The sequence below is a fragment of the Raphanus sativus genome, unplaced genomic scaffold, assembly GCF_000801105.2.
Source record: "Raphanus sativus cultivar WK10039 unplaced genomic scaffold, ASM80110v3 Scaffold0795, whole genome shotgun sequence".
In the NCBI taxonomy this organism is placed as follows: domain Eukaryota; kingdom Viridiplantae; phylum Streptophyta; class Magnoliopsida; order Brassicales; family Brassicaceae; genus Raphanus; species Raphanus sativus.
Window position 1 is genome coordinate 1 of NW_026616111.1, and position 26,515 is coordinate 26,515.

General features: G+C 35.6%; 5 protein-coding genes and 3 pseudogenes across 7 annotated transcripts; 6 read left to right on the forward strand and 2 right to left on the reverse strand.

Annotated features, from left to right (window-relative positions):
- The first annotated feature begins 3 nt into the window (after positions 1-3).
- LOC130503098 (CASP-like protein 1F1) lies at positions 4-794 on the forward strand (annotated as a pseudogene).
- A 1,543-nt stretch (positions 795-2,337) lies between these two features.
- LOC130503096 (oleosin Bn-III-like) lies at positions 2,338-3,551 on the forward strand (annotated as a pseudogene).
- Positions 3,552-4,012: 461 nt separating this feature from the next.
- Positions 4,013-6,669, forward strand: LOC130503094 (uncharacterized). Its single transcript, XM_056997744.1, has 4 exons — positions 4,013-4,839; positions 5,339-5,567; positions 5,703-5,808; positions 5,913-6,669. Exons 1-4 carry the CDS (start codon positions 4,388-4,390, stop codon positions 6,230-6,232), a joined length of 1,107 nt encoding a protein of 368 aa, XP_056853724.1. The 5' UTR covers positions 4,013-4,387; the 3' UTR covers positions 6,233-6,669.
- A 525-nt stretch (positions 6,670-7,194) lies between these two features.
- Positions 7,195-10,980, forward strand: LOC108822395 (E3 ubiquitin protein ligase RIN2). 3 transcript variants are annotated; one of them, XR_008940640.1, is made up of 14 exons: positions 7,235-7,366; positions 7,610-7,923; positions 8,022-8,099; positions 8,248-8,334; positions 8,433-8,554; positions 8,738-8,834; positions 8,922-9,027; positions 9,113-9,270; positions 9,352-9,489; positions 9,570-9,637; positions 9,724-9,942; positions 10,031-10,406; positions 10,557-10,674; positions 10,742-10,980. XR_008940640.1 is itself a non-coding variant. In XM_018595460.2 (13 exons), exons 2-13 carry the CDS (start codon positions 7,687-7,689, stop codon positions 10,611-10,613), a joined length of 1,743 nt encoding a protein of 580 aa, XP_018450962.1. In that variant the 5' UTR covers positions 7,195-7,326; positions 7,610-7,686; the 3' UTR covers positions 10,614-10,980. The 3 variants fall into 3 exon arrangements, 2 of the variants coding, with proteins under 2 accessions (XP_018450962.1, XP_018450963.1); XM_018595460.2 differs by having other exon boundaries at positions 7,195-7,326; positions 10,557-10,980; XM_018595461.2 differs by having other exon boundaries at positions 7,236-7,366; positions 10,557-10,980.
- A 773-nt stretch (positions 10,981-11,753) lies between these two features.
- LOC130503097 (protein SRG1-like) lies at positions 11,754-13,283 on the forward strand. The gene is made up of 4 exons (XM_056997745.1): positions 11,754-12,082; positions 12,179-12,426; positions 12,506-12,833; positions 12,922-13,283. The coding sequence occupies exons 1-4, from the start codon at positions 11,825-11,827 to the stop codon at positions 13,162-13,164; spliced, it is 1,077 nt and encodes a 358-aa protein (XP_056853725.1). The 5' UTR covers positions 11,754-11,824; the 3' UTR covers positions 13,165-13,283.
- Positions 13,284-13,380: 97 nt separating this feature from the next.
- On the reverse strand, positions 13,381-16,364 carry LOC108822397 (phosphate transporter PHO1 homolog 4). The gene is given in 10 exon segments (XM_056997746.1): positions 13,381-13,499; positions 13,591-13,727; positions 13,811-14,287; positions 14,358-14,462; positions 14,548-14,806; positions 14,886-15,006; positions 15,098-15,227; positions 15,305-15,376; positions 15,492-15,772; positions 15,804-16,364. Coding segments are annotated over 10 exon segments (2,226 nt in total). The 5' UTR covers positions 16,348-16,364; the 3' UTR covers positions 13,381-13,399.
- A 3,447-nt stretch (positions 16,365-19,811) lies between these two features.
- On the forward strand, positions 19,812-21,341 carry LOC108822396 (protein SRG1). Its single transcript, XM_018595463.2, has 4 exons — positions 19,812-20,140; positions 20,237-20,484; positions 20,564-20,891; positions 20,980-21,341. The coding sequence occupies exons 1-4, from the start codon at positions 19,883-19,885 to the stop codon at positions 21,220-21,222; spliced, it is 1,077 nt and encodes a 358-aa protein (XP_018450965.1). The 5' UTR covers positions 19,812-19,882; the 3' UTR covers positions 21,223-21,341.
- A 97-nt stretch (positions 21,342-21,438) lies between these two features.
- LOC130503095 (phosphate transporter PHO1 homolog 4-like) lies at positions 21,439-24,366 on the reverse strand (annotated as a pseudogene).
- Positions 24,367-26,515: the final 2,149 nt, after the last annotated feature.

Genomic DNA, 26,515 nt, shown 5'->3' on the forward strand with positions numbered 1-26,515 from the left:
TACAGCGACTCCTCTGCCTTTAGGTACTCTCTTTGCTCATTTAAAATCAAGGTGCACTTACTGATCTAATTAGTTGAAGATGATGGAAGATAAATCATCAATCCGCATAAAATTTCACCAAATCACGTTTGGAAATTAATTCACGGATGCATTGGTAGAAAGATGCAAAAATTGAGAAATGTTATAGAAGAAATATCCATCTAATGTAACGTAGAAGAAATATGTAAAATAAATTCTTCTTCTTGAATTTCTTTATACTCATTCATATATCTCACTTGAAACCTAGAACATGGACAATTTTAAACCATTTAACCAGAATCATATGGGAGCCAGAAAACCGATTGCTACAGTAAAGTAAGACATCGAGTATGCTTTGATATGTTACGCAGGTATTTGGTCTACGCATATTAGCTATCGCCGCCGTAACGTTGTTTACGCTCGCATGGGCTTGTTTGGCTGTCCGTAGAGGAGGATTTATTTTGCACTCTTCGTTCATTGATTTGGTAATTGTTGTCTATATGAATAATATATATATATGAACGTTTTGAGATGGGGTTTGATATGTAATGTTATTACAGCTTATGGCTTTTGACGGCGTTATCGGCTTTCTCTGCGTCCATGTCGGAGGGTTACATCGGAAAGTATGGTAATACACACGCCGGTTGGCTTCCGATCTGCGGCTATGTTCATAACTATTGCAATCGTGTTACACTCTCACTCGCTTTTTCCTTCGTCTCTTTTTCTACTTGTTCATCCTTACAGTCTTAACTGCCTCCGCTGCTCGCCGTTCCTGAATATTCTCTTTACATTTTTTTACTATACAATTGCTTATTCGTACTGCTTAAGATCTTTTAATCTTTCTTGTATACTTAGATTTTACCAGAAGAGAAGCATAAAAAAAGAAATTATATTGATTTCGTTTATTTATCTTTGAGACTCTTGTTACTTGTTATGTATGTGTGTTCATCTGTTTTTGTTTTAGAATTTGTTAACAAACTATTTGAAATGACAGATTGAGATTAAAGATTTATAGCTAGAAAATGAAATATTAAATAAGATTACCGCCGTTGTTCAAAGAAAGAAAAAACAAGATGCCGCCGAAAAAAAGATGATAACTAAAGGCCATTCATTGTCTACTCTCCCTGAAGTATTAACGAAATCATTTGGTTTTTGTAATACATTGTGCAAATAGAATTCTCGATGAAGAAGAGGAAAAGAAGACAAAACACAAATTTCACACAATAAGATGGTTTAAACTAAGAATGTGTAATGGTTTGATAATCTATAGTTCGCTTACTTCTTTATTTGTCTTCAGTATACAACACATATATCTACTTAATGTAAAAATTGATTTGTTAATTTCTATAATAACTTTATAATTTCTGTTTAACAATAAGAAGTTTAGCCATAAAAAGAAAACAAGATTTTTTGCCGGTCTAGACTTGAAATTCGGTCTAAATGGTTAATATGATAGGCTATAAAAGACGACATCTCCATTCTTTAGCATTAATCGGAAGATATTTCAAACTCAGATTATTGTTGATGGCTTTGGAGGAGAAGTTTGATATAGGGTGGAGGAAGCTGATGCTCAGAACATAACGACGATTCAGAAGCTGCTGATTTGGTTGAGGATCTTGTTCAGAAGAAACCTGCGGCTCCAGCTTCCTAAACTCTTTTTTTCTATTTCCTTCTGACCTTTCTTGGTTCAAGAGGCATTTATTTTTTTGCAATATTAGACCGTTTGTTACATTTCTTCTTCTGGAAGTTAAGATTGGATGTTTGACGATGAGACATCTCACTGAAGCTGTTCCATTGTAGACCAAACTAGGTCAGTTTTGGAAAAGGCCATTATTATTGTTATTATTCATATGCTGATTATTCTTCAGGCCATTTTCATAGTTCTTCCTTGTTTATTGTAATCAATGTAATATGTAACAATACGGTATGCTCACAAATAGTCTTTGGGTTTACGTTCGATATTTGATTTTTGTTTGTTAAAATGTTAAGAAGAAATTCATGGAAGGCCTTGAAAGCCCTGAACCCACCTTAACAACCAGCCCAATGGTCCGTTTTTTTTGAGTTTACGTTCGGTTCATTGCCAACGCCACATTCACAGGAACGAGACAAAAACACAAACGTGTCCTCAAGTAGACCCCTCTCGTTTACACATGCAGCGTCTGCATGGTGACGCCACTAACACGTGGATACTATTGCATGATGACGCCATTGACACATTACTCTTTTTCCCCCCCTCCCTTCTCTTCATATATCTAATCAATTTACAACACTCATTGCTACTCCAAAACAGAAACTCATCCCTCCTTCAACAAGAGCATAATGGCTGATACTGCTAGAACCCATCACGATGTCACCGGCCGTGACCAGTACCCGATTTTGGCCGAGACCGAGACCAGTATCCGTACGGACGATCAGATTACCAGATGTCTAGCCAAGACTACTCCAAGACTAGGCAGGTTGCTAAAGCTGTTACCGCAGTCACCGCTGGAGGGTCCCTTCTTGTCCTTTCCAGTCTCACCCTTGTCGGAACAGTCATTGCTTTGACTGTCGCCACTCCTCTGCTTGTTATCTTTAGCCCAATCCTTGTCCCGGCTCTCATCACAGTAGCGCTTCTCATCACTGGCTTTCTTCCTCCGGTGGGTTTGGCATTGCAGCTATAACCGTCTTCTCTTGGATCTATAAGTAAGAAATATATATATTTATTCATCATAGATAAAATTTTCAATTTCTCCAATATGTGTCTGTGCATGTTACCAGAATGTCTTACTTATCGAAGGGGTAGTGTATTAATTAAAAGATAATATTTAACAATTATGATATATGCTTTGAAAGAACAGAAAAAGGCACAAGCATATTTCATAAACGTAATGGATAGAAAAGTGTTTATGTGTGTGTGGCTTTGGATTATTTTCAGGGACTTTAAGATGTTCCAGTAAATTGCCAAATTATCAATATAAGTTTTGGCTAACTGAACATAAAAGTTGACTTTTAATGTATCTTTATCTGTGTGTATGTAAATGATCGATGCATGTTTGTGTATGATTTATAGGTATGCAACGGGAGAGCACCCGCAGGGGTCAGATAAGCTGGACAGTGCAAGGATGAAGCTGGGAGGCAAAGCTCAGGATATTAAAGACAGAGGTCAATACTATGGACAGCAGCATACAGGTGGGTATGGACAACAGCATACAGGTGGGGAGCACGACCGTGACCGTACCCGTGGAACCCATCACACCACTACCACAACATAAATCACGTCATAGCCCCAGTAAACTCGATGTCAGGAGAGTCCAGTTCATGAGGAATAAGGTGTTTAGAATTTGATCAGGGTGGGTAATAAAAGGGGAAGCAGATATCATCAGTTTTTTTCTTTTTGTTATAAATAATGTGTAAGTTAAGTGTGTTTCTCTTATCAAATGGTACCATGTTTTGTTGTGTTATTCTCTTTGTGGTAAATTGTAAACCTTTATGCTGTACTTTATTTGCCTTGTTTAAGTGGTAACTTCTATATGGAGAAGTCTTTGTTCGTCGAACTCATGCTTGGTCTGTCTAGCTTCTTTTCCTTTTTTAAGTACTGAGCAATATGACCACATGGCTCGTCACACAGTCAAAACATGCCTGGTATGTTCTGAACCGTGACCTCGGAAATAATGCGGTTCAATGTGCTGTTTCCGGATTGTCAAACCAGAACTGTAAACCGGATTGTTAACCCCTAGCATTCCATATTCTAACCAATTAATTCACTCGCAAGCAACCAAAGACGTAAAGAACAAGAATTATATAGAGTTACCTCGAGTAAAAAAGCAGAGAAAAAGTCTCCAATGATGGTTTTCCCTTTCCCTTACGAAATGTCTTGTGAACTTCAAATTGGTTTTCGTGTTTTCATGCTGTTGAGTACAATATGTAAATTCCCAACTATTGTGCATAAAACATCAGATATTCGAACATATTTATTTTAATTCTTGAGTTAACTTTTTTGTTTATACAAGATGGGAAACTACTTTTATGAATATAGTTTACTGTATTTATTGAATTGAATGCAATTGAAAACAGATAAATAGTAATCTTGCCGTGGAGAAGAAGGATCAAGCAAAACAAAGCAAAGAAAATCAAGGAAAGTCAAAATATTCTTGAGAACATCCTTAAAGAACATTTTGTATATAAGCTGATCTGTCTTCTGGAAATCATCAAATCTGTACGAAGAAACCTAAGACATAAGCAAACTTGAAACAGAGCCATTCATTACAACAACTGCTATTTTATAACTAATTGATCCGAATCGGTAGACGAAAAGACAAAAACTGTTCACCGAGTTAACGTAAAACTTACGAAACCTATCGGAGTAAACAAGTTACAATTTGTCTGTCTCATGTTTGATAGAGGAAGAGGGATGCTACGCGCCGCCGGCAGTGGGATTCTACGCGCCGCCGGCAGAGGGGTGTTAGGCGCCGCCGGAAGAGGGATGCTACGCGCCGCCGGACGCGCGATGAAGAGGACCGGCGTAGCCAAAGGCGGTAATATTCAAGATCCCTTTGTTTCATCACCAGCTGGGAACGCTTCTGTCTCGCTTGGTGGAGGTTATGTTCATAAATTTGGACCAAACAATCTGAGGATCTCGGCGGCGTCAGGGTCGCTGTTGAATCTTCCGGTGGCTACGACTTCGAGATGGAACGGGGGCGCTTTTTCGTTTAGTAGTTCCGGCGTTTATGAAGAAGACTTAGAGTGGGTTACGGTGGAAGAGAATGAAGAAGAAGAGGACTCTGTTTTTGGCTCTGTTCCTTCTGTTGATGAAGTTGAAGATGCTGTTTCTGCTCTCAAGCAGTAATCATTTTTTTTTCTTCTTCTATTTTATTATTTTAACACTTGAGAAAAAAAAAACTATGTTTGTTTGGTTGTGTGGACAAAAATACTATTTGAGATTTTGAGCTTTGAAACTTGTATCAATTATCAGAATTGACAATTAATCTATATTTTTAGCAGCTTAACAATTAATTTCATAACATGTGGATGAGCTTTTACGTGGTAGATGTGTCTTGGCTTTCATGTATTGTGCTAAAGTTAACTTTTTTTTTATTCCTCTGATGAGTGTGATTGAATTGGCATGTTTTGATTACCTAAAAGAAAATGGAAACTCTATCCAACTCTCTTTCGTTTTGTTTGCTTCTTGAATTAATTAGTGTCCTCGTATCAACGTAGCTTCTCCTTCTTGTTTGCTAGTTCAACTTCATTATCATTGTCTTTGTTTACTATGAATTTTTAAAACCTGTTTTCTTGCTTAACGGGAATATATGTAACTGTTTGTTCTTGTTTTCTTATGAAGGGTATTCGATGGTAGTTCGTATTCTCAAATGGTTGGAGACAGACACAAGTGCAATCCAGAAAATGGTGGTGAAAACCAGAGTCTCATAGCTACAGGAACTTCGTTTGGGACGGAGCTGGACTGGGTGGAGCCTTCAATTGAACTATGCCATTCAAGAATCTTACAGCCTCGTGCTTATGATCATGTTTACAATGCTTTTGACCTACTACGAACCGAACCATCCGTCCAGGTGATCTTTTTGTTATGTTTTCTTGTTCACCAAGCTGACTAAATTTCTGTTTTGTTTTGTTGAGTATTCATGAATCTTAAAAAAGAAAAAATTGAAACACAGTGTAATAAAAAACCTTTTTAACACTTTGTGCAGAAAATGGTGTTATCATTGTCATCTGACAAAGCAGTGTGGAACGCAGTGAGGAACAACGAGGTGGTGCAAGAGATTAAGGAGTTGTATTACAATGGCATTAATCAAGGTATATAGTGAAAAATGTATTTTGATTAATCATTATCTTAAGTCTTTTGTTTGAGAGAGTTCTCATGACACTCATTGGCCTGTTCGGTCTTTCTTTATTAACAGACGAGGAGAGTTCAGATGATGAGAGTTCAGATGAAGAGAGTTCAGATAACACTCCAGGGGAGAATAACGCTGCAATAGATTTCATCAAATGGGTATTTGACAGCACGGTGGTTAAGGCCACGGAAGTGTTAAAGAAGATAATAAAGCTCGTGATAGAGCTCTTAAATAGTTTGAAAGTTAACAAAAAGAGGAAACGTGGTAAATTCAACAATTGGTTCGAGGAAGATCTCAAGACTTCGGTCTTCCTCTCCATCTTGGTCATGTTGGTCGTTATTGTGTCCCGAGCCCGCAACATGTCTATGAACGTTCCAAGTTGTTAAAGAGTTTGCTTTCACCCTCCAATACATTGGATTGTTTTACAACAGAAGAAGACAAAAGAAGAGTTGGTTTGTAGTTACAGAATCCAAGGGGGACAATACTCATCACAACAGCTATTGTCACCCACAAATTCTCAAAGGCTAGGGCATTGGACCGGTCCATACCGGTTACATCTATGAGATTAACTGGGACGTGGTGATTTAAATGTTGATGACTGCATGCAGCTTTCGTCTCAGGATTGTTGCGGACGAAGCTTATTGAAACAGAAGTGAAAGCTATGTTGTCTGGATCATGTCAGGAAGATGAGGTGGCTACATCGTCGTCACCAGTACATAGTCCTATGAGTTTTACTTGGTTTATTTTATCATTGATCAATGTTTAAACTTGTAAGGTTTAAGAATCTAAGATCAAAACTCTTCAAAACCAAATCAAATACAAACATTATGGCTTAAACGAAGCAAGTGGAATTTATTTGTCTAAATTAAGCCATTTGATTTTTATTAAACTTATAGATGATTTTAAGTGAACTGAAAAAATAAAAGAATTTTAGTTAAACCACTTTGGAAACTCATGTAAAAGTTTTACGGTAAAACTATGAGATTGAGATTTTATTTTTTCAATTAATAAATTTCACCAAATTATTTTAAAATGATTAAGTTCACGGCTTTTTTTTTACTAATATTAGTTCTAAAGTTTTTTTGAAGAATCAAATTCAGTAACTAGATTTAAAATTCATTATAACAGTTAATTTGTTATTTTAATATAAATCATCTCAAACTATATTCTATAATTACATTTTAGTTTTTGGTTTCAGCACAACCAAATATGAATAGATGAGTTAATATACACTGATTAAACATGCAATTACTTTTTCATAAAACATAATGTTGAAAATTAAGCAAGAAATACATAATTATTATTGTTGACCGTATCCCTCTATAAAAATTAAATAAAATAATATTACTTTCTTTCCCCCTGGAAGAAGATATTGATTTTTTCTGCTCTTCTATACTTTTCCTTTAGTCCAGATCGAGAAAAAAGACAGAGACGCCTGTCCTAAAGAGAATTTTCAACCGACAACTCTGCAGATAATCAGGTTCTCTTGATCGATCCATAGAGCTTTGATCTCTTGCTTGGTAATACGCATTTATTGAAATTGAATCTCCCCCAGCTCCTTTCTCTCCTCTTCCACGATCTCTACCAGTTTCTTCAATCTTTGAATTTTGAATTTGTTTTATGTTTTTTGTAGATTCAGTTCTGAGAAATAATCAATTTTTTTCTTGTTTTCCGCTGATGGGTAGCTCAATTATGTGTTGATTCTTCAAAAAGTCTCTGTCTTTATGATACAAATGGATCTTGTCTTTTACATGTGGTTGCAGATGGGCATCTGGTGCTAGTTTTGATTAAATGAGATTACTTTTTGAGTGAGAAGGGTGTTGTTGTTATAGTTTCCTAAATGGGGATAAGGTACTTGTCGGTCTCGGTAGCATCAACAGCTCTGAGCTTTGTGGGGCTTCAAGTCTGGACAGAGTTGTCTTTGGATAGGCTTAGAGCTGATGGGCTGATTGCAAAGAACATTTCTCTAGCGGACTCCGAGCATGCCCTTGAGCTGCTTCTGGGATCTTACTTTACTATCGCCCTGTTGACCAATTTTGTGCTCAATGTGTATATTCTTCTGCTGCTCTCTCTCAAGGTAAAGAGTAAACATTGTTAGGACTGGTTTGCTTGATTTTTTGGAAATGTCGTTTGATCATTTTCTGTGGTTCTAATGTCTTTAAGCATCTTTTGCAGACTCTATTTTTTGGAGATTTATATGGCGTTGAAACTAAAAAGTTGGTGGAGCGACTTGCCAATTACATCATTTACAAGGTAGTGCTTTTCTTACTTTCATTACTTAATATCTTAACAGCTTCAGGAAACAAAAATGTATTAAATATACTTAGACAGATGATTCTGCCACTTCTTTCCTTTCATTTTCTTGTGCACTTTTGCATATTTAATCCTCCTTTCCTTCTAGGGTACGTTTCTGCCGCTGGTGATTCCCCCAACAATATTTCAAGGTGTACTGTGGACAGTTTGGCTGACTGTTTTATGCACTTTAAAGGTATTGTTGTTGACTGTTTGTAGGAACTAAGATATACATAGTTATGAATTATCATTTTTACACACCCACCTAATGTGAATCTTGTAATGTCATGGTAGATGTTTCAAGCTTTGGCTAGAGACCGGCTTGAACGATTGAATGCATCTCCCTCCTCTACACCTTGGACATACTTCCGTGTGTATTCAGTTCTGTTCTTGGTTCTCTCTGTTGATATGTTGTGGTATTTCCTAAACCTTATGGTATATTTGTCAAATATTCAAATTGCTGCATTTTTTTCTATCTCTTTAAGAACTTAAACTAGAAAAGACAGGTTTTCATTCTTTAGACTTCATATACACTTGAGAGTAATGTGTATTATTATCAAGTAGGTAAAAAGATTTACATTTATCCTCCTATCTTGCAGGATAAAGCTTTCCCTTATGACATACAATACAATAGGTTCTTCTGTGTATCTGTTGTTACTTTTTGAGCCATGCAGTATAGCTTTTGAGACCTTGCAGGTACTTCAGTCTTCGCCCTTCTTCTTGTCCTTGTTATGTACCCTATGGTCAACAAAATACAGAGCTGATCTTGTTATTATTCTGCAGGCGCTGTTAATTCATGGGTTTCAGTTGCTTGATATGTGGACCAATCACTTAGTAGTCAACAACTCGGACTGCCAAAGATCTAAGTTTCTTGATTCCATGACAGCAGGTCTTTTATTTTCTGGTGTTATGCCATCTTTTTCTGTTAACCATGGATATTTTTGGTCTATTAAACTCTTTATCCTTTTGGATAGGCTCACTGTTGGAATGGAAGGGCCTCCTCAACCGGAACCTTGGTTTCTTCCTGGACATGGCTACTTTGGTAATGGCACTCTGTCATTATTTACACATCTGGTGGCTCCATGGCATTGCCTTTCATCTGGTGGATGCAGTTTTGTTTCTCAACATACGTGTAAGTTTGTTAACCTTCTTCCAGGTTATTAAATATTCAATTGTTGTATGTTTTACCTGGTTTTTCTGTTTGGTTTGGCAGGCATTGCTCAGTGCAATTTTGAAACGAATTAAAGGATACATTAAACTGAGAATAGCACTGGGTTCTCTCCATGCAGCCCTTCCTGATGCAACTTCTGAAGAGTTAAGGGCATATGATGATGAATGTGCTATATGCCGGGTATGCTTCTACTATAGAGCTATTATTTTTCATACACCTTTTCAATACCTTCAAGCTCTTGTATACATTGTGAATGGCAGGAACCTATGGCTAAGGCTAAAAGGCTTCACTGCAACCACCTTTTCCACCTTGGATGCCTGCGATCCTGGTGCGCTTAGCTATATAATAACACCAACAGCCTCTAGTATTTATGACTAAAACTGCTGATTCTGAATGATGCTTTGATGGTGGCAGGTTGGATCAAGGTCTAAACGATGTTTATTCTTGTCCTACATGTCGGAAGCCTCTTTTTGCTGGTAGAACTGAAAGTGAGGTGAACCCTCGCGCTGTTGAAGTCTCAACGGATGAGCAGTTAGCGCGTCAGCTTGAAAGACAAAACAATCCTGGGCATCCACTAGCCACTGGTTTATTTCCTGCTGAGATGCCAAGTTCTGTTGAAACTGATCCTTCCAGGTTCAGTTCATTCTTCTTCCATGATTCACTTATTAACTAAATATATGATTGTAAAAAGTTCTCACCCTTTTTTCCTTTTACAAAATAGGAATTTAGGATTGGATCCAAGCTGGCTGCAGACATGGTCAGATCAGGGCATTGATGTCGCTGGTCCCTCTACAGCTTCAAGGTCCGTTGGACTGGGGCGGGTTCAGATGATGATGAGGCATCTTGCATCTGTTGGGGAGAGTTATGCTCAAACTGCACTTGACGATGCTGCTTGGAGTCTATGGCCGATGAACCCTTCACAAGCTTCCACTTCTACTACAACCATACCTCCAGGAGCAGGTGGTGGTGGAAGGACAGGTGGTCTGCATCTAAGAAGTGTATCAAATGTGACAAATGAAAGCTTGGCAAGTATACTAGCTATGGCCGAGACAGTGAGGGAAGTCATGCCACATGTGCCAGATGAAATTATCTTCCAGGTAAATTTTTTAAGTGCATAATGGATTCTCTCTGTAAACCTTTGATAGTAAGTGCATACGTGGTTGAGTTGATGTGTCATTTAGATAAGTTCTGTTATAAGATTCTCGTGACTTGATATTGCCGTTTTCAATTTTTTATTTATTTTCCAGGACTTGCAGAGAACAAACTCTGTTGCTGTTACAGTGAACAATCTTCTCCAGATGTGATGATAGTTTGTGTAAAAGAAAATACTGAGCGCTTGCTGCATACTTCGATTTCAACCTTTAGGTATATAGATTAATGATTCAGGACATATCCTTTTTTTTTGTTCAAGTTTAAACACCTCCCGCTGTAGATAGAAGGCGTTGTGCTTCACTCTTTGCTATAGAGAAGAAGAGGCTCTCTAGTGCATGCATAGCTTCTGTTCATTGTCTCTCTTGCGAAAAGTAAAAGTTCGGATATTTGCACTAGGTGCTCTGGAGATATCTTGTCACGGTCTCCAGTCTCAGAGGGAGAGTGACCACTCTATGCAGAGATACCTCTCTTGTATAACAATGTGTAATTTTCAATAAAAAAGAAGTTAAATTAAAGACATCTACTGTCATTGATCCAATAGCCTGTTATGTGTAGTATATATCATCCATCATGTATAAACTCAGTTTTTTCTCTCTCTAAACTTGAATATATCCTCCTTATATAGTGGCTTTGATAAGTCCATGTCCATAAAATGGACCACGGTCTTCCATGTCCATGTGCTAAGTCCAGAGACCTTACCCTAAGACTTTTAAGCATCCCACACACTGAACCAAGTGTTATAAAACGTTGAAAAGTAGCCATATCCTTGCTCTAGATGTATAATATCCTTTTCTTACCTAAACACACTCGTACTGTGGGCCAGTATTGCCAACTCAAAAAGATTAAAGACCTGTATTTTTTTTTTTGAGTTTCATAATCTTTGATTACATTGTGTAGGGTACATATATGCATTTGTTTTTGTAGATCATTGTTTAAGTTTTCAGAAAGTCCATGGAGCATGCATTGGAATCCAGATAACGAGCGTTAAATAAATGGATTACGGTCGTCTATGCCATGTCCATGTGCTAATTCAAAGACCTTATCCTGAGACTTTTAAGCATCTCAAATATTGAACTAAATGTTACAAAACGTTGAAAAGTAGCCATCAACGTGCTTTGCAAACCAAGAATATTCTTAGATGACGTCAAGTAAACGTCTAGATGTACATCTCTTTCTTATGTAAGCACACTCGTAACGTGGACCAGTATTTTTTTCAATTCAAAGATATTAAAGAATTATACTACTATTTTCTATTTCTTACATCTAAAATCATAATAAATACTTGTAGACCCTTGTAGTTAGTTTTATCAATCATTGGATTTGTCACTGTTAACATTTTCTTTCTTACCAAGAAGAAGCAGCCATGGAAGCCAAGGTAGCAAGCAAGCATCACAGCTCTATTTTAGTTCCATCTGTTCAAGAGATGGTGAAGGAGAAGCTGATCAAGAAGGTTCCTGCGAGGTATGTACGGTCTGATCTAGACAAAGCTGAGATGGCCTGTGACTCTGGTCTAAAACGTGAGATCCCAGTCATTGACATGAGCCGCTTGTGTTCTCCAACCACCATGGATTCTGAGATTGAAAAACTCGACTTGGCTTGCAAAGAATGGGGATTTTTCCAGGTGAGGCTCTTCAAAGTCAAAACTTCACTATCTTAAAACTCATTCTTTACCAAACAACTCCACTTCTTGTATCAATATGACATATCTTATCTCCAGCTTGTAAACCACGGAGTGGACTCAGGCTTCTTGGACAAATTCAAGTCAGAGATTCAAGATTTCTTCAACCTTCCCGTGGAAGAGAAGAAGAAGCTGTGGCAAAAACCTGGAGACATGGAAGGGTTTGGACAGGCTTTTGTGGTTTCAGAAGAGCAGAAACTCGATTGGGCAGACATGTTTCACCTAACAGTGCAACCTGCTAGGTTACGCAAGCCTCACGTGTTCCCCAAGATACCTCTTCCCCTTAGGTTAGCTTCAAAAACCATTCTTACTTGCTCCACAAGTCTTTTTCTCTGTTTTTTTAAACTTATGTTCTGTTTACTTCAGAGATACACTAGAGACGTATTCGGCTGAACTTAAAAGCATAGCTAAGATCTTGTTTGCTAAAATGGCGATAGGACTGAAGATCAACCCTGAGGAGATGGAAAAGCTGTTTGATGATGATTTAGGACAGATAATGAGGATGAATTACTACCCTCCTTGTCCAGAGCCCGACCAGGTTATTGGTCTGACTCCACATTCAGATTCCACAGGAGTCACCATCCTTCTGCAGGTTAATGAAGTCGAAGGTCTCCAAATCAAGAAGAACGGCAAGTGGGTCTCGGTCAAACCTCTCCCTAATGCTTTCGTTGTCAATGTTGGAGACATGATAGAGGTATTTTTTGTGGACAAGGGAGAGAGACCAAATGATATATACAAACGTTTGTAATTTGTAAATGGGTTTTGGTTGTCTATATATGTAGATTGTTACAAATGGGACGTACCGAAGTATAGAGCATCGTGGGGTTGTGAACTCAGAGAAGGAGAGGATCTCTATAGGGGCGTTTCACAATATGGGAACTGGTAAAGAAGTTGGTCCGCTGAGAAGTCTCGTGGAGAGGCATAAGGCTTCGTTTTTCAGAAGCATGACCACTGATGAGTACTTCAAAGGCTTGTTCTCTCGTGAGCTTGGTGGAAAAGCTTACCTTGATGTTATGAGAATCTAAAGACCCATTGCCTTGTTACCCAAGAAAACTATGTCTTCTCTCACAGTTCTTGTTGTACAATAGTATGTGTTCTCTTGTCTGGTTCCATGCAGAGAAATAATAAGACTATCCTTCTTTTACGATCGTATACTTCATATTTGTTAAAAGATGGGATCCGAGATTTAGGAGGTCATATACATTTTAAAGTTAATTAACTTAATTTTAATAAAAGTACATGTATATATATCTTGTTCAACTAATTGTCTTGATCTCTATCTTCTTGGTAGTTGAATGGTAACGGAACTGATTTGAACGCCCTGAACTTCCCAACATTGTTTAAATGCTCATTCTCCAGTCTAATCAACAAAACCAACACAAATTATCTTTGGAAATAGACATTACTCTCTTAGCAAAAAAATATAGATATTACTCAGTCTCAGAGCTTACCTGAAGAAGTTCCATATACCTCTCCGTATGATCTCAAGGCAAGCCAGAAGCGCAACAAGAGTTTCTCTATGTAAGAAAGAGAACTTCGTATCCAAAACTGTTTGCAACCACACTAACCTCAACAAAACATTCAAGACCTGTCAAGAAGATGAAGCAACATAAACCATAATGTAAGCTATGAAAGATAAGAAAACAAACAACAGAGGATATTGCTGCTCACCATTGCAGCATAGTACACGCTTTTGTGAGGAACAAGAAGCTTGTCTCTCAAGAAACTGTTCTTACATCCTCTCTGAAGCAACCCCCAGTCAACAACAATGTCCCAGTAAGTTGCGTAAAGCGTTGCAACACCTGAGAAAACCCAAGCTGTGATGTTCCAGGTGGTTCCTCTGTTAAGAGTATATGCTGTTCTAAGACAAGCAGCTACGATGGTCAAGAGATACTTGATGGCATTGTATCCATGGCTCAGATCTTTTTCTTCGATTATTCTTCGGATGCACTGAAGAAACCGTAACCAGTAAGGTATAACAGCTACAATGAAGTAGAATGTTGTGAAAACATTGTTTGATGTGCATGCGTTTTGTTGTCTTTGTCTGAAATCTCCAAATCCATAGTAGCATATGTAGAACTCTAGACTCCTCAGTGCTTGAACTTGGCTTGTTAGCTGATCTGCTAAGAAAAAGTCTGGAAGATTCACCTGCAAAAAAAGCAAAAAAAAAAATGTTGATGATGTTGTTCATGTGTGAAGAAGAGGATGTTGTTGGTACCGTGTAAAACGGTGCAGCGATGCAGCGGAACAGAACTGTGAGGAAGAAGAACCGGCTTGACCGATACAGAATGTTGAAGGGGCAAAGAGTAATGGCAATCACTAGCTGAAACGTGAAGAAGAAGCAACCTCACCAAAACACAAAGGCATTGTGTTGCGAATTGTAATGGGAGAGAGTGAATGGAACTTACAGCGAGGAGGAAGAGAGGAATAAGCTCAGTGACTATTCTGTAGTCTTTGGTTTGAGAATCCATTTCCATGTCAAGGTTTAATAAGACAGCACACAAAGAAAGTGTACCAAGACCAAAGCTTAGAAGCAGAACATGTCTATAACCAAGTTCAGTGCCTTGTTTGAATCCAAAGATGAAGGAGTAATTCACACGGTATATCCTCCAACAGTAGATATTAGCAGCGTACATGACAACATGCAATACTACAAACCCAAAAAATCTGCAAATGAAATGTACATATCTCAATATCATCATATGAAAGTTACACAGAGATTTAGAGTGTTTGTTACATTGTATACCTGTAGAGAGGGAACATTGTTTCCATGTAAGTTCTTTGTCCTGGTGTGCCCATGATATTACGTGCATGGATGATCAGAGCAAGGGCTATAATGAGAGATGTAGCACAGCCAAAGAAGAAGCCTGAAAAATGAAAAAACATTACAAAATGATGAAACTAGTCCTAAAACACACAAACCAAAGATTAGATGTAGATAACAGTTTTGTTATATACCGGTGGAGAATGTGGTTCGATGTAGCTTTTTGTTCTCTTTCGGTCTTAAGAGATTCATCCCTTGACGCCGGTTTGAATTGGAGAAATGTTGAATGAAAGTAGATTCAACTCTTATCATCAGCTTATGAATCTGAAGATGTTTAAAGCTACAAGTTAAGGTTTGTTTTTGTAGAAAAAAAGGAACTGTGTTTTCAAAACTCTGCTTACTTCATCAGAGCTAGTGAGGTAAGAGCTATCCACCATTTCCATGTACTGCTTTGCAGCATTTCTTGCAGATATCTGAAATAGTACACCATATCGATTATTATATATATATATATATAGTTGTAAATATCATCAATAATGATAAAGAAAATCCAATTATAAGTCTCTTTTTTTTATTTAGTAAAAGTACCTTATCATACTTCTTCATGATCTTGGAAACCGCTGACGTGTTCAAGAAGCTATAGTTCTTAAGATGTGCAAGTTTCTGATAGAACTCTATGAACGCTCTCTGAAGTCTCTCCTCGACTTTCTTGAGATTCTCTCTTGTGAATTTGAGCTCTTCATCTTGCTTATGAACCTTGAGGATTGTTTTAATGGCTGACAGTGGAGTTTCCCCTGTCTTGTTCATCCTGATACCTGCAAGAATACTCTCATTGGCCTCGTTCTTCATTAGATCGCCTAATGTCACTTCTGATTATCCAAAAGCATAAAGATTCAATACTCACATGCCAAATTAGACCTAGAAACATTCAAAGAAACTCACTATGCTTAGACAAGGTGTTGATGTCTACTGAGACTGAATCAGAGGGAGACGGTTTCTTCTCCTTAACTCTGTGTCTGAAAGCAACCAAAGCCTCCATCTGTCTGGTCAGAGCCAAAGACTCGTTCCTCGCTTTCTCCACTTTCAACCTGTAAAAGCTATTCACTTTGTTGAACTCTCGATCTAGGGCTCTAAAGAAGGCAGCCTCAGAGTCTCCACCTGGCTCTCCTGCCTTCAAAAACGCCGTCTCGTAAGTCATATCGTGCTCGTAGTGGGCATGAGTGACAGTGTTGAAAACAATGACGTGATTCTCAGAGACGGAGGCGTCGCGGGTGTATCGTCTGGTTAGGTTGCGTGCGAAAGAAGGTTTGGTCTGGCTGTTGGAAACTGAAATCTTCCGGGTGGCTTGGATGTCTTGAAGAATGGTTTTGAGGTAAGCGTAATCTATGTAAGCTTCTTGCCATTCTGGGATCATCTTAGACACAAACTCTCTCCCGAATCTCATTTTTTTCGTTTTCTTTTGTTTAGTTAAGAGCTTCAACGTTCTTAACGCAAATCTCTCTATCTATCTATCTCTAAAGCTTGTAAAGTCATAAAATCATTTAAGAATCTTGGTGTCTCTCTCTCTATGTCTTTAAAACAAAACTAGAAAGAATACTTCCCATGTTCTGACTTTTGGGTTTGAGTTATGTTTAATGCTATTTAATCGTTTGTTTACGAAATGAAGACCTCTCTAACCAAAGCTTTAAATTGTACCAGTTGAGAGCTACCAACAACACTATAAATTTATAATCCACAATTAAACCAATCAAAAAAAAAATTGGTACCTTCTTGACTACAATATTAGGTCTGGGCACGGATCGAATAGTATTATATTTTTTTAGTATTTATGATTCTCTTCATACTTCGCGGATATCTAATTTTTGGTTTGTTTTGCTTCACAAAAATGGGATATCCGATTTTCCGGATATCCAAATTTTTTTTTATATTTAAAAATATTCACGGATATTTACGGATAATTCATCCACTTTATTCGATATAAGTAAATCTAGACAAAATAATACCAACTTATTTTTTGGAAATATCTTTTAAAATAATAAAACTTTAAATTAAAACATTAATGTAACTATATGTTTTATAAATTTTTGAAATTAATAATTTTCTTATAAAACAAATGTTTTTAGAAAAAAATTGTAGTTTTGTAAATTTTTTTATAATTTATAATTTAATATTTTTATAGGTAACTTTAAAATAAAATTTGATAAAATATATGTTAAGTAATAATTATATGCTATTATAAATTTAAAACTCTATACTTGATCATAGATATATATCTATTTGTATAAAAGTCAGAGCATATCAGATATTCGTCTCTAATTTTTTTAGTGTTTGTGATTTATTTTGTTTTAGTTTTTAAGAGATATTAATTTTTATTATTTGTTTTACTTCGAAGATTTACGGATATCCGAATTTTTCTGATCGAATCGAAACGAATTACAAATCAAATCAAATTTAACAGATAAAATGCTCTGCCTAACAATATTTGCATTGTGTTGCTATATACTTTTTTAACAAGAAATGTACATGACGTCATGACCTATGTAAGAGAAACACTCTATAACTTCAAATATAAAGTTTTTTGCTCTATAAAAAGAAATTTCAAAACTTCAAATTTGAAGTTTCATTTTTTTTGTTTGCATTTTTGTTCTACAATTACACATTATATTTATGATTCTTAAATATTTTCTCATTTCTCATTTTAATTTTTAGAAAAAATTACATCTCATAAATCTCAAATTAATTTCTATAAATTTAATTTTTACACATAAAATTAAATAAAATTTTAAAACAAGCTTTATATTATTTTAAAAGTAAAATTAGACAACAAAAATATTACAAAACAAACTTAATAAAAACATTTTAAAAAGGTACATAAAATATAATTATTATAGTAATTTAAATATTACAATAACATTAATAATTAACAATTTTTAACTCGTAATCTACAAATTAAAGATAGAGTCATTTCTTACTTCGGAATCCACTAGTTTCTCACATATGAGAGCATTACGAAAATAATTTTTTCGAATAATATGATATTTTGCTTGTAGTTTAATATTTAATTATGTATTTCTATTTCTAATTTTATATTTTAATGTATGTTTTGATCAATTAATATTTTTGTAATATTTTTATATACATGTTAGTTATTTATATTTTTTTATTAATTTATATTGGTTGTGACAAATATAAGGAACATAGTACTAGTGTAAAATATAAATAATTTTGAAGTTAGTTTTGAAGTTTTATATTTGGAGAATAACACTTTAAAACTTAAATATAGAGTTTGGAAAAATTTAAAATAGAGAATGTTTTTAGAGATGCTCTAAGATCATGAGATAAAACCCAAAACTAAAACAACAACAAAAATGCACACTATTAAAAAGGCAAAAGAAAAAAGATATACATGTCGTCAGTGAAGAGTTATGAGCAGACTTATCCAGGAAGATTCATACTAACTCTTACAATGTTAATGTTTTCTTTCTTTTTTGAGAAATTGCCAAAAATACCATTTTCATAGTACCACTTTTCATGTTTACACTAACCACTTTTACCACTACTTTTAATGAAAGGTTTAGATTTGAATGTTTAGGATTTAGGGTTAATATTTGATGTTTTAGGGTTTAGAGTATACAGTTTAGGGTTTAGAGTTGAGGATTTAGGGTTTAGAGTTGAGGATTTAGGGTTTATAGTTTAGACTTTAGGATTTAGGGTTTAGGATATTGAATTTAGGGTATATAGTTTAGGGTTTAGGGTTTAGAGTTGAAGATTTTGGGTTTAGGGTTTAGAATTTGAGGTTTATGATTTAGAATTTGAGATTAGAATTTTGAAAAGCATATAAAAACAAAGATATAAGAGTTTTTACCATTTTAATAAATAAGGTATTTTTGAAAATGTGTCTTTAGTGGTGGTAAAGATGAATAATGGTATCTTGAAAGTGGTATTTTTGAAAATTCCCCTTCTTTTTTTTGAATTTTTCTTTTAAATGTTTTCCCCTGCCGTACTTTGAACCCAGATTTCATCAAATTGAAATTAACCGGTGTGCTACAGCGGATCCGTTATGTTAATGTTGATCGTACGTCAAGATATCTCCGGACTCAGCTGTAATAGTCTCCTATCTCCTATCTCTTCCGTATCTATATTCTTCTAGTTAATTAGTTTTATATTAATATTTTGAGAATATTGGCGCTCATAGCCATAAGTGGCATTCAAATTTGCCATCTACCATCGTCCATCCCATTCCCAAATTAAAACCAAACTACCCCTATACTCTACTCTGCGCATGCCTGACTCCTGTCGGTTTCCAAGACTTCGGTCTGGACGTCAACTCCCTCTTAACTGGATTGGAAGTTCCTTTTGGACAAGACATTAATCTCTAATAACTGTCTTTCCACTTTCTTCCTAATCTTTCGCGTACTAACTTGCTTTTCCGTTTTTTTTTTCTCATTCTTCACTCATTCTCCAAATTATCTTCCACCTCTCACCAATTCCTTTTAATTTCCAACGGAAATCAATTTCAATTAAGAGATCAATTAATATGGTTGATCCGATGGAACTTCCTCCATGGAAGATCAAAACTCAATTAAGAGATCAATTAATATGGTTGATTACGGTCGTCTATGCCATGTCCATGTCCATGTGCTAATTCAAAGACCTTATCCTGAGACTTTTAAGCATCTCAAATATTGAACTAAATGTTACAAAACGTTGAAAAGTAGCCATCAACGTGCTTTGCAAACCAAGAATATTCTTAGATGACGTCAAGTAAACGTCTAGATGTACATCTCTTTCTTATGTAAGCACACTCGTAACGTGGACCAGTATTTTTTTCAATTCAAAGATATTAAAGAATTATACTACTATTTTCTATTTCTTACATCTAAAATCATAATAAATACTTGTAGACCCTTGTAGTTAGTTTTATCAATCATTGGATTTGTCACTGTTAACATTTTCTTTCTTACCAAGAAGAAGCAGCCATGGAAGCCAAGGTAGCAAGCAAGCATCACAGCTCTATTTTAGTTCCATCTGTTCAAGAGATGGTGAAGGAGAAGCTGATCAAGAAGGTTCCTGCGAGGTATGTACGGTCTGATCTAGACAAAGCTGAGATGGCCTGTGACTCTGGTCTAAAACGTGAGATCCCAGTCATTGACATGAGCCGCTTGTGTTCTCCAACCACCATGGATTCTGAGATTGAAAAACTCGACTTGGCTTGCAAAGAATGGGGATTTTTCCAGGTGAGGCTCTTCAAAGTCAAAACTTCACTATCTTAAAACTCATTCTTTACCAAACAACTCCACTTCTTGTATCAATATGACATATCTTATCTCCAGCTTGTAAACCACGGAGTGGACTCAGGCTTCTTGGACAAATTCAAGTCAGAGATTCAAGATTTCTTCAACCTTCCCGTGGAAGAGAAGAAGAAGCTGTGGCAAAAACCTGGAGACATGGAAGGGTTTGGACAGGCTTTTGTGGTTTCAGAAGAGCAGAAACTCGATTGGGCAGACATGTTTCACCTAACAGTGCAACCTGCTAGGTTACGCAAGCCTCACGTGTTCCCCAAGATACCTCTTCCCCTTAGGTTAGCTTCAAAAACCATTCTTACTTGCTCCACAAGTCTTTTTCTCTGTTTTTTTAAACTTATGTTCTGTTTACTTCAGAGATACACTAGAGACGTATTCGGCTGAACTTAAAAGCATAGCTAAGATCTTGTTTGCTAAAATGGCGATAGGACTGAAGATCAACCCTGAGGAGATGGAAAAGCTGTTTGATGATGATTTAGGACAGATAATGAGGATGAATTACTACCCTCCTTGTCCAGAGCCCGACCAGGTTATTGGTCTGACTCCACATTCAGATTCCACAGGAGTCACCATCCTTCTGCAGGTTAATGAAGTCGAAGGTCTCCAAATCAAGAAGAACGGCAAGTGGGTCTCGGTCAAACCTCTCCCTAATGCTTTCGTTGTCAATGTTGGAGACATGATAGAGGTATTTTTTGTGGACAAGGGAGAGAGACCAAATGATATATACAAACGTTTGTAATTTGTAAATGGGTTTTGGTTGTCTATATATGTAGATTGTTACAAATGGGACGTACCGAAGTATAGAGCATCGTGGGGTTGTGAACTCAGAGAAGGAGAGGATCTCTATAGGGGCGTTTCACAATATGGGAACTGGTAAAGAAGTTGGTCCGCTGAGAAGTCTCGTGGAGAGGCATAAGGCTTCGTTTTTCAGAAGCATGACCACTGATGAGTACTTCAAAGGCTTGTTCTCTCGTGAGCTTGGTGGAAAAGCTTACCTTGATGTTATGAGAATCTAAAGACCCATTGCCTTGTTACCCAAGAAAACTATGTCTTCTCTCACAGTTCTTGTTGTACAATAGTATGTGTTCTCTTGTCTGGTTCCATGCAGAGAAATAATAAGACTATCCTTCTTTTACGATCGTATACTTCATATTTGTTAAAAGATGGGATCCGAGATTTAGGAGGTCATATACATTTTAAAGTTAATTAACTTAATTTTAATAAAAGTACATGTATATATATCTTGTTCAACTAATTGTCTTGATCTCTATCTTCTTGGTAGTTGAATGGTAACGGAACTGATTTGAACGCCCTGAACTTCCCAACATTGTTTAAATGCTCATTCTCCAGTCTAATCAACAAAACCAACACAAATTATCTTTGGAAATAGACATTACTCTCTTAGCAAAAAAATATAGATATTACTCAGTCTCAGAGCTTACCTGAAGAAGTTCCATATACCTCTCCGTATGATCTCAAGGCAAGCCAGAAGCGCAACAAGAGTTTCTCTATGTAAGAAAGAGAACTTCGTATCCAAAACTGTTTGCAACCACACTAACCTCAACAAAACATTCAAGACCTGTCAAGAAGATGAAGCAACATAAACCATAATGTAAGCTATGAAAGATAAGAAAACAAACAACAGAGGATATTGCTGCTCACCATTGCAGCATAGTACACGCTTTTGTGAGGAACAAGAAGCTTGTCTCTCAAGAAACTGTTCTTACATCCTCTCTGAAGCAACCCCCAGTCAACAACAATGTCCCAGTAAGTTGCGTAAAGCGTTGCAACACCTGAGAAAACCCAAGCTGTGATGTTCCAGGTGGTTCCTCTGTTAAGAGTATATGCTGTTCTAAGACAAGCAGCTACGATGGTCAAGAGATACTTGATGGCATTGTATCCATGGCTCAGATCTTTTTCTTCGATTATTCTTCGGATGCACTGAAGAAACCGTAACCAGTAAGGTATAACAGCTACAATGAAGTAGAATGTTGTGAAAACATTGTTTGATGTGCATGCGTTTTGTTGTCTTTGTCTGAAATCTCCAAATCCATAGTAGCATATGTAGAACTCTAGACTCCTCAGTGCTTGAACTTGGCTTGTTAGCTGATCTGCTAAGAAAAAGTCTGGAAGATTCACCTGCAAAAAAAGCAAAAAAAAAAAATGTTGATGATGTTGTTCATGTGTGAAGAAGAGGATGTTGTTGGTACCGTGTAAAACGGTGCAGCGATGCAGCGGAACAGAACTGTGAGGAAGAAGAACCGGCTTGACCGATACAGAATGTTGAAGGGGCAAAGAGTAATGGCAATCACTAGCTGAAACGTGAAGAAGAAGCAACCTCACCAAAACACAAAGGCATTGTGTTGCGAATTGTAATGGGAGAGAGTGAATGGAACTTACAGCGAGGAGGAAGAGAGGAATAAGCTCAGTGACTATTCTGTAGTCTTTGGTTTGAGAATCCATTTCCATGTCAAGGTTTAATAAGACAGCACACAAAGAAAGTGTACCAAGACCAAAGCTTAGAAGCAGAACATGTCTATAACCAAGTTCAGTGCCTTGTTTGAATCCAAAGATGAAGGAGTAATTCACACGGTATATCCTCCAAAAGTAGATATTAGCAGCGTACATGACAACATGCAAGACTACAAACCCAAAAAATCTGCAATAAAACACACAAACCAAAGATTAGATGTAGATAACAGTTTTGTTATATACCGGTGGAGAATGTGGTTCGATGTAGCTTTTTGTTCTCTTTCGGTCTTAAGAGATTCATCCCTTGACGCCGGTTTGAATTGGAGAAATGTTGAATGAAAGTAGATTCAACTCTTATCATCAGCTTATGAATCTGAAGATGTTTAAAGCTACAAGTTAAGGTTTGTTTTTGTAGAAAAGGAACTGTGTTTTCAAAACTCTGCTTACTTCATCAGAGCTAGTGAGGTAAGAGCTATCCACCATTTCCATGTACTGCTTTGCAGCATTTCTTGCCGATATCTAAAATAGTACACCATATGGATTATTATATATATATATATACTAAAGTTGTAAATCTCATCAATAATGACAAAGAAAATCCAATTATAAGTTTTTTTATAGTAAAAGTACCTTATCATACTTCTTCATGATCTTGGAAACCGCTGACGTGTTCAAGAAGCTATAGTTCTTAAGATGTGCAAGTTTCTGATAGAACTCTATGAACGCTCTCTGAAGTCTCTCCTCGACTTTCTTGTGAATTTGAGCTCTTCATCTTGCTTATGAACCTTGAGGATTGTTTTAATGGCTGACAGTGGAGTTTCCCCTGTCTTGTTCATCCTGATACCTGCAAGAATACTCTCATTGGCCTCGTTCTTCATTAGATCACCTAATGTCACTTCTGATTATCCAAAAGCATAAAGATTCAATACTCACATGCCAAATTAGACCTAGAAACATTAAAAGAAACTCACTATGTTTACACAAGGTGTTGATGTCTACTGATACTGAATCAGAGGGAGACGGTTTCTTCTCCTTAACTCTGTGTCTGAAAGCAACCAAAGCCTCCATCTGTCTGGTCAGAGCCAAAGACTCGTTCCTCGCTTTCTCCACTTTCAACCTGTAAAAGCTATTCACTTTGTTGAACTCTCGATCTAGGGCTCTAAAGAAGGCAGCCTCAGAGTCTCCACCTGGCTCTCCTGCCTTCAAAAACGCCGTCTCGTACGTCATATCGTGCTCGTAGTGGGCATGAGTCACAGTGTTGAAAACAATGACGTGATTCTCAGAGACGGAGGCGTCGCGGGTGTATCGTCTGGTTAGGTTGCGTGCGAAGGAAGGTTTGGTCTGGCTGTTGGAAACTGAAATCTTCCGGGTGGCTTGGATGTCTTGAAGAATGGTTTTGAGGTAAGCGTAATCTATGTAAGCTTCTTGCCACTCTGGGATCATCTTAGACACAAACTCTCTCCCGAATCTCATTTTTTCTCGTTTTCTTTTGTTTAGTTAAGAGCTTCAACGTTCTTAACGCAAATCTCTCTATCTATCTATATCTCTAAAGCTTGTAAAGTCATAAACTCATTTAAGAATCTTGGTCTCTCTCTCTCTCTCTATGTCTTTAAAACAAAGCTGGAAAGAAGACTTCCCATGTTCTGACTTTTGGGTTTGAGTTATGTTTAATGCTATTTAATCGTTTGTTTACGAAATGAAGACCTCTCTAACCAAAGCTTTAAATTGTACCAGTTGAGAGCTACCAACAACACTATAAATTTATAATCCACAATTAAACCAATCAAAAAAAAAAATTGGTACCTTCTTGACTAGAATATCAGGTCTGGGGACGGATCGAATAGTATTATATTTTTTAGTATTTATGATTCTCTTCATACTTCGCGGATATTTAATTTTCTAGTTTGTTTTGCTTCACAAAAATGGGATATCTGAATTTTTTTTTTATATTTAAAAATATTCACGGATATTTACGGATAATTCATCCACTTTATTCAATATAAGCAAATCTAGACAAAATAATACCAATTTATTTTTTGGAAATATCTTTTAAAATAATAAAACTTTAAAGTAAAACATTAATGTAACTATATGTTTTATAAATTTTTGAAATTAATAATTTTCTTATAAAACAAATGTTTTTAGAAAAAAATTGTAGTTTTGTAAATTTTTTTATAATTTATAATTTAATATTTTTATAAATAACTTTAAAATAAAATTTGATAAAATATATGTTAAATAATAATTATATGCTATTATAAATTTAAAACTCTATATTTGATCATAGATATATATCTATTTGTATAAAAGTCAGAGCATATCAGATATTCGTCTCTAAATTTTTTAGTGTTTGTGATTTATTTTGTTTTAGTTTTTAAGAGATATTAACTTTTATTATTTGCTTTACTTCGAAGATTTACGGATATCCGAATTTTTCTGATTGAATCGAAACGAATTAAAAATCAAATCAAATTTAATGGATAAAATGCTCTGCCTAACAATATTTGCATTGTGTTGCTATATACTTTTTTAACAAGACATGTACATGACGTCATGACCTATGTAAGAGCAACACTCTATAACTTCAAATATAAAGTTTTTTGCTTTCTAAAAAGAAATTTCAAAACTTCAAATTTGAAGTTTCATCTTTTTGTTTGCATTTTTGTTCTACAATTACACATTATATTTATGATTCTTAAATATTTTCTCATTTCTCATTTTAATTTTTAGAAAAAATTACATCTCATAAATCTCAAATTAATTTCTATAAATTTAATTTTTACACATAAAATTAAATAAAATTTTAAAACAAGCTTTATATTATTTTAAAAGTAAAATTAGACAACAAAAATATTACAAAACAAACTTAATAAAAACATTTTAAAAAGGTACATAAAATATAATTATTATAGTAATTTAAATATTACAATAACATTAATAATTAACAATTTTTAGCTCGTAATCTACAAATTAAAGATAAATAGAGTCATTTCTTACTTCGAAATGCACTAGTTTTTCACATATGGGAGCATTACGAAAATAATTTTTTCGAATAATATGATATTTTGCTTGTAGTTTACTCCCTCTGTTTTTTAAAGATCCATGTTCTAGGAAAAAAAATTGTTTTAAAAAGATACATTTTTTTACTTTTTCAATGTATTATTTAATGAAAATCTGTCAACTTCAAGAAAATTAATTGTGTTTATTGGATTTTTATTTGTTAAAAATTATGGAAAATTGTTATTCACAAAAATCAATGCATTTTTAATGTGATTTCTTAATATATGTGAAAAGTCTAGAATATGTATCTTTAAAAAACAGAGGGAGTAATATTTAATTATGTATTTCTATTTCTAATTTTATATTTTAATGTATGTTTTGATCAATTAATATTTTTGTAATATTTTTATATACATGTTAGTTATTTATATTTTTTTTATTAATTTATATTGGTTGTGACAAATATAAGGAACATAGTACTAGTGTAAAATATAAATAATTTTGAAGTTAGTTTTGAAGTTTTTTATTTTTGGAGATATCTCCGGACTCAGCTGTAATAGTCTCCTATCTCCTATCTCTTCCGTATCTATATTCTTCTAGTTAATTAGTTTTATATTAATATTTTCTCTACGTTTTATATATAAACTGCATGTATGTAAGTTGCATAAAACATGTAGATATGTCTTGCAAGTAAAAGGATGTTTCCAAGCTTAAAATATGTTTCCCTTGAAGTTTTCGAGCTATATATGCATGGGCGTGCCTACCCTTTTGATTTTTGAGTCATTGGCCTCAGGCCCCTTGGCCCTTCTCATATCAGTTCATTTTGGGGTCCCTCAT

Excerpts from the sequence above, each read along its gene's own strand:
- LOC130503094 (XM_056997744.1), top strand. The coding sequence starts at position 4,388 with ATGTTTGATAGAGGAAGAGGGATGCTACGCGCCGCCGGCAGTGGGATT. Across the intron at positions 4,840-5,338 it reads GCTGTTTCTGCTCTCAAGCA|GGTATTCGATGGTAGTTCGT; the intron begins GTAATCATTTTT and ends TTTCTTATGAAG. Across the intron at positions 5,809-5,912 it reads TTACAATGGCATTAATCAAG|ACGAGGAGAGTTCAGATGAT; the intron begins GTATATAGTGAA and ends CTTTATTAACAG.
- LOC108822395 (XM_018595460.2), top strand. The coding sequence starts at position 7,687 with ATGGGGATAAGGTACTTGTCGGTCTCGGTAGCATCAACAGCTCTGAGC. Across the intron at positions 9,638-9,723 it reads CTTGGATGCCTGCGATCCTG|GTTGGATCAAGGTCTAAACG; the intron begins GTGCGCTTAGCT and ends TGATGGTGGCAG. Across the intron at positions 10,407-10,556 it reads CAGATGAAATTATCTTCCAG|GACTTGCAGAGAACAAACTC; the intron begins GTAAATTTTTTA and ends TTTATTTTCCAG.
- LOC130503097 (XM_056997745.1), top strand. The coding sequence starts at position 11,825 with ATGGAAGCCAAGGTAGCAAGCAAGCATCACAGCTCTATTTTAGTTCCA. Across the intron at positions 12,427-12,505 it reads AAGATACCTCTTCCCCTTAG|AGATACACTAGAGACGTATT; the intron begins GTTAGCTTCAAA and ends TGTTTACTTCAG. Across the intron at positions 12,834-12,921 it reads ATGTTGGAGACATGATAGAG|ATTGTTACAAATGGGACGTA; the intron begins GTATTTTTTGTG and ends CTATATATGTAG.
- LOC108822396 (XM_018595463.2), top strand. The coding sequence starts at position 19,883 with ATGGAAGCCAAGGTAGCAAGCAAGCATCACAGCTCTATTTTAGTTCCA. Across the intron at positions 20,485-20,563 it reads AAGATACCTCTTCCCCTTAG|AGATACACTAGAGACGTATT; the intron begins GTTAGCTTCAAA and ends TGTTTACTTCAG. Across the intron at positions 20,892-20,979 it reads ATGTTGGAGACATGATAGAG|ATTGTTACAAATGGGACGTA; the intron begins GTATTTTTTGTG and ends CTATATATGTAG.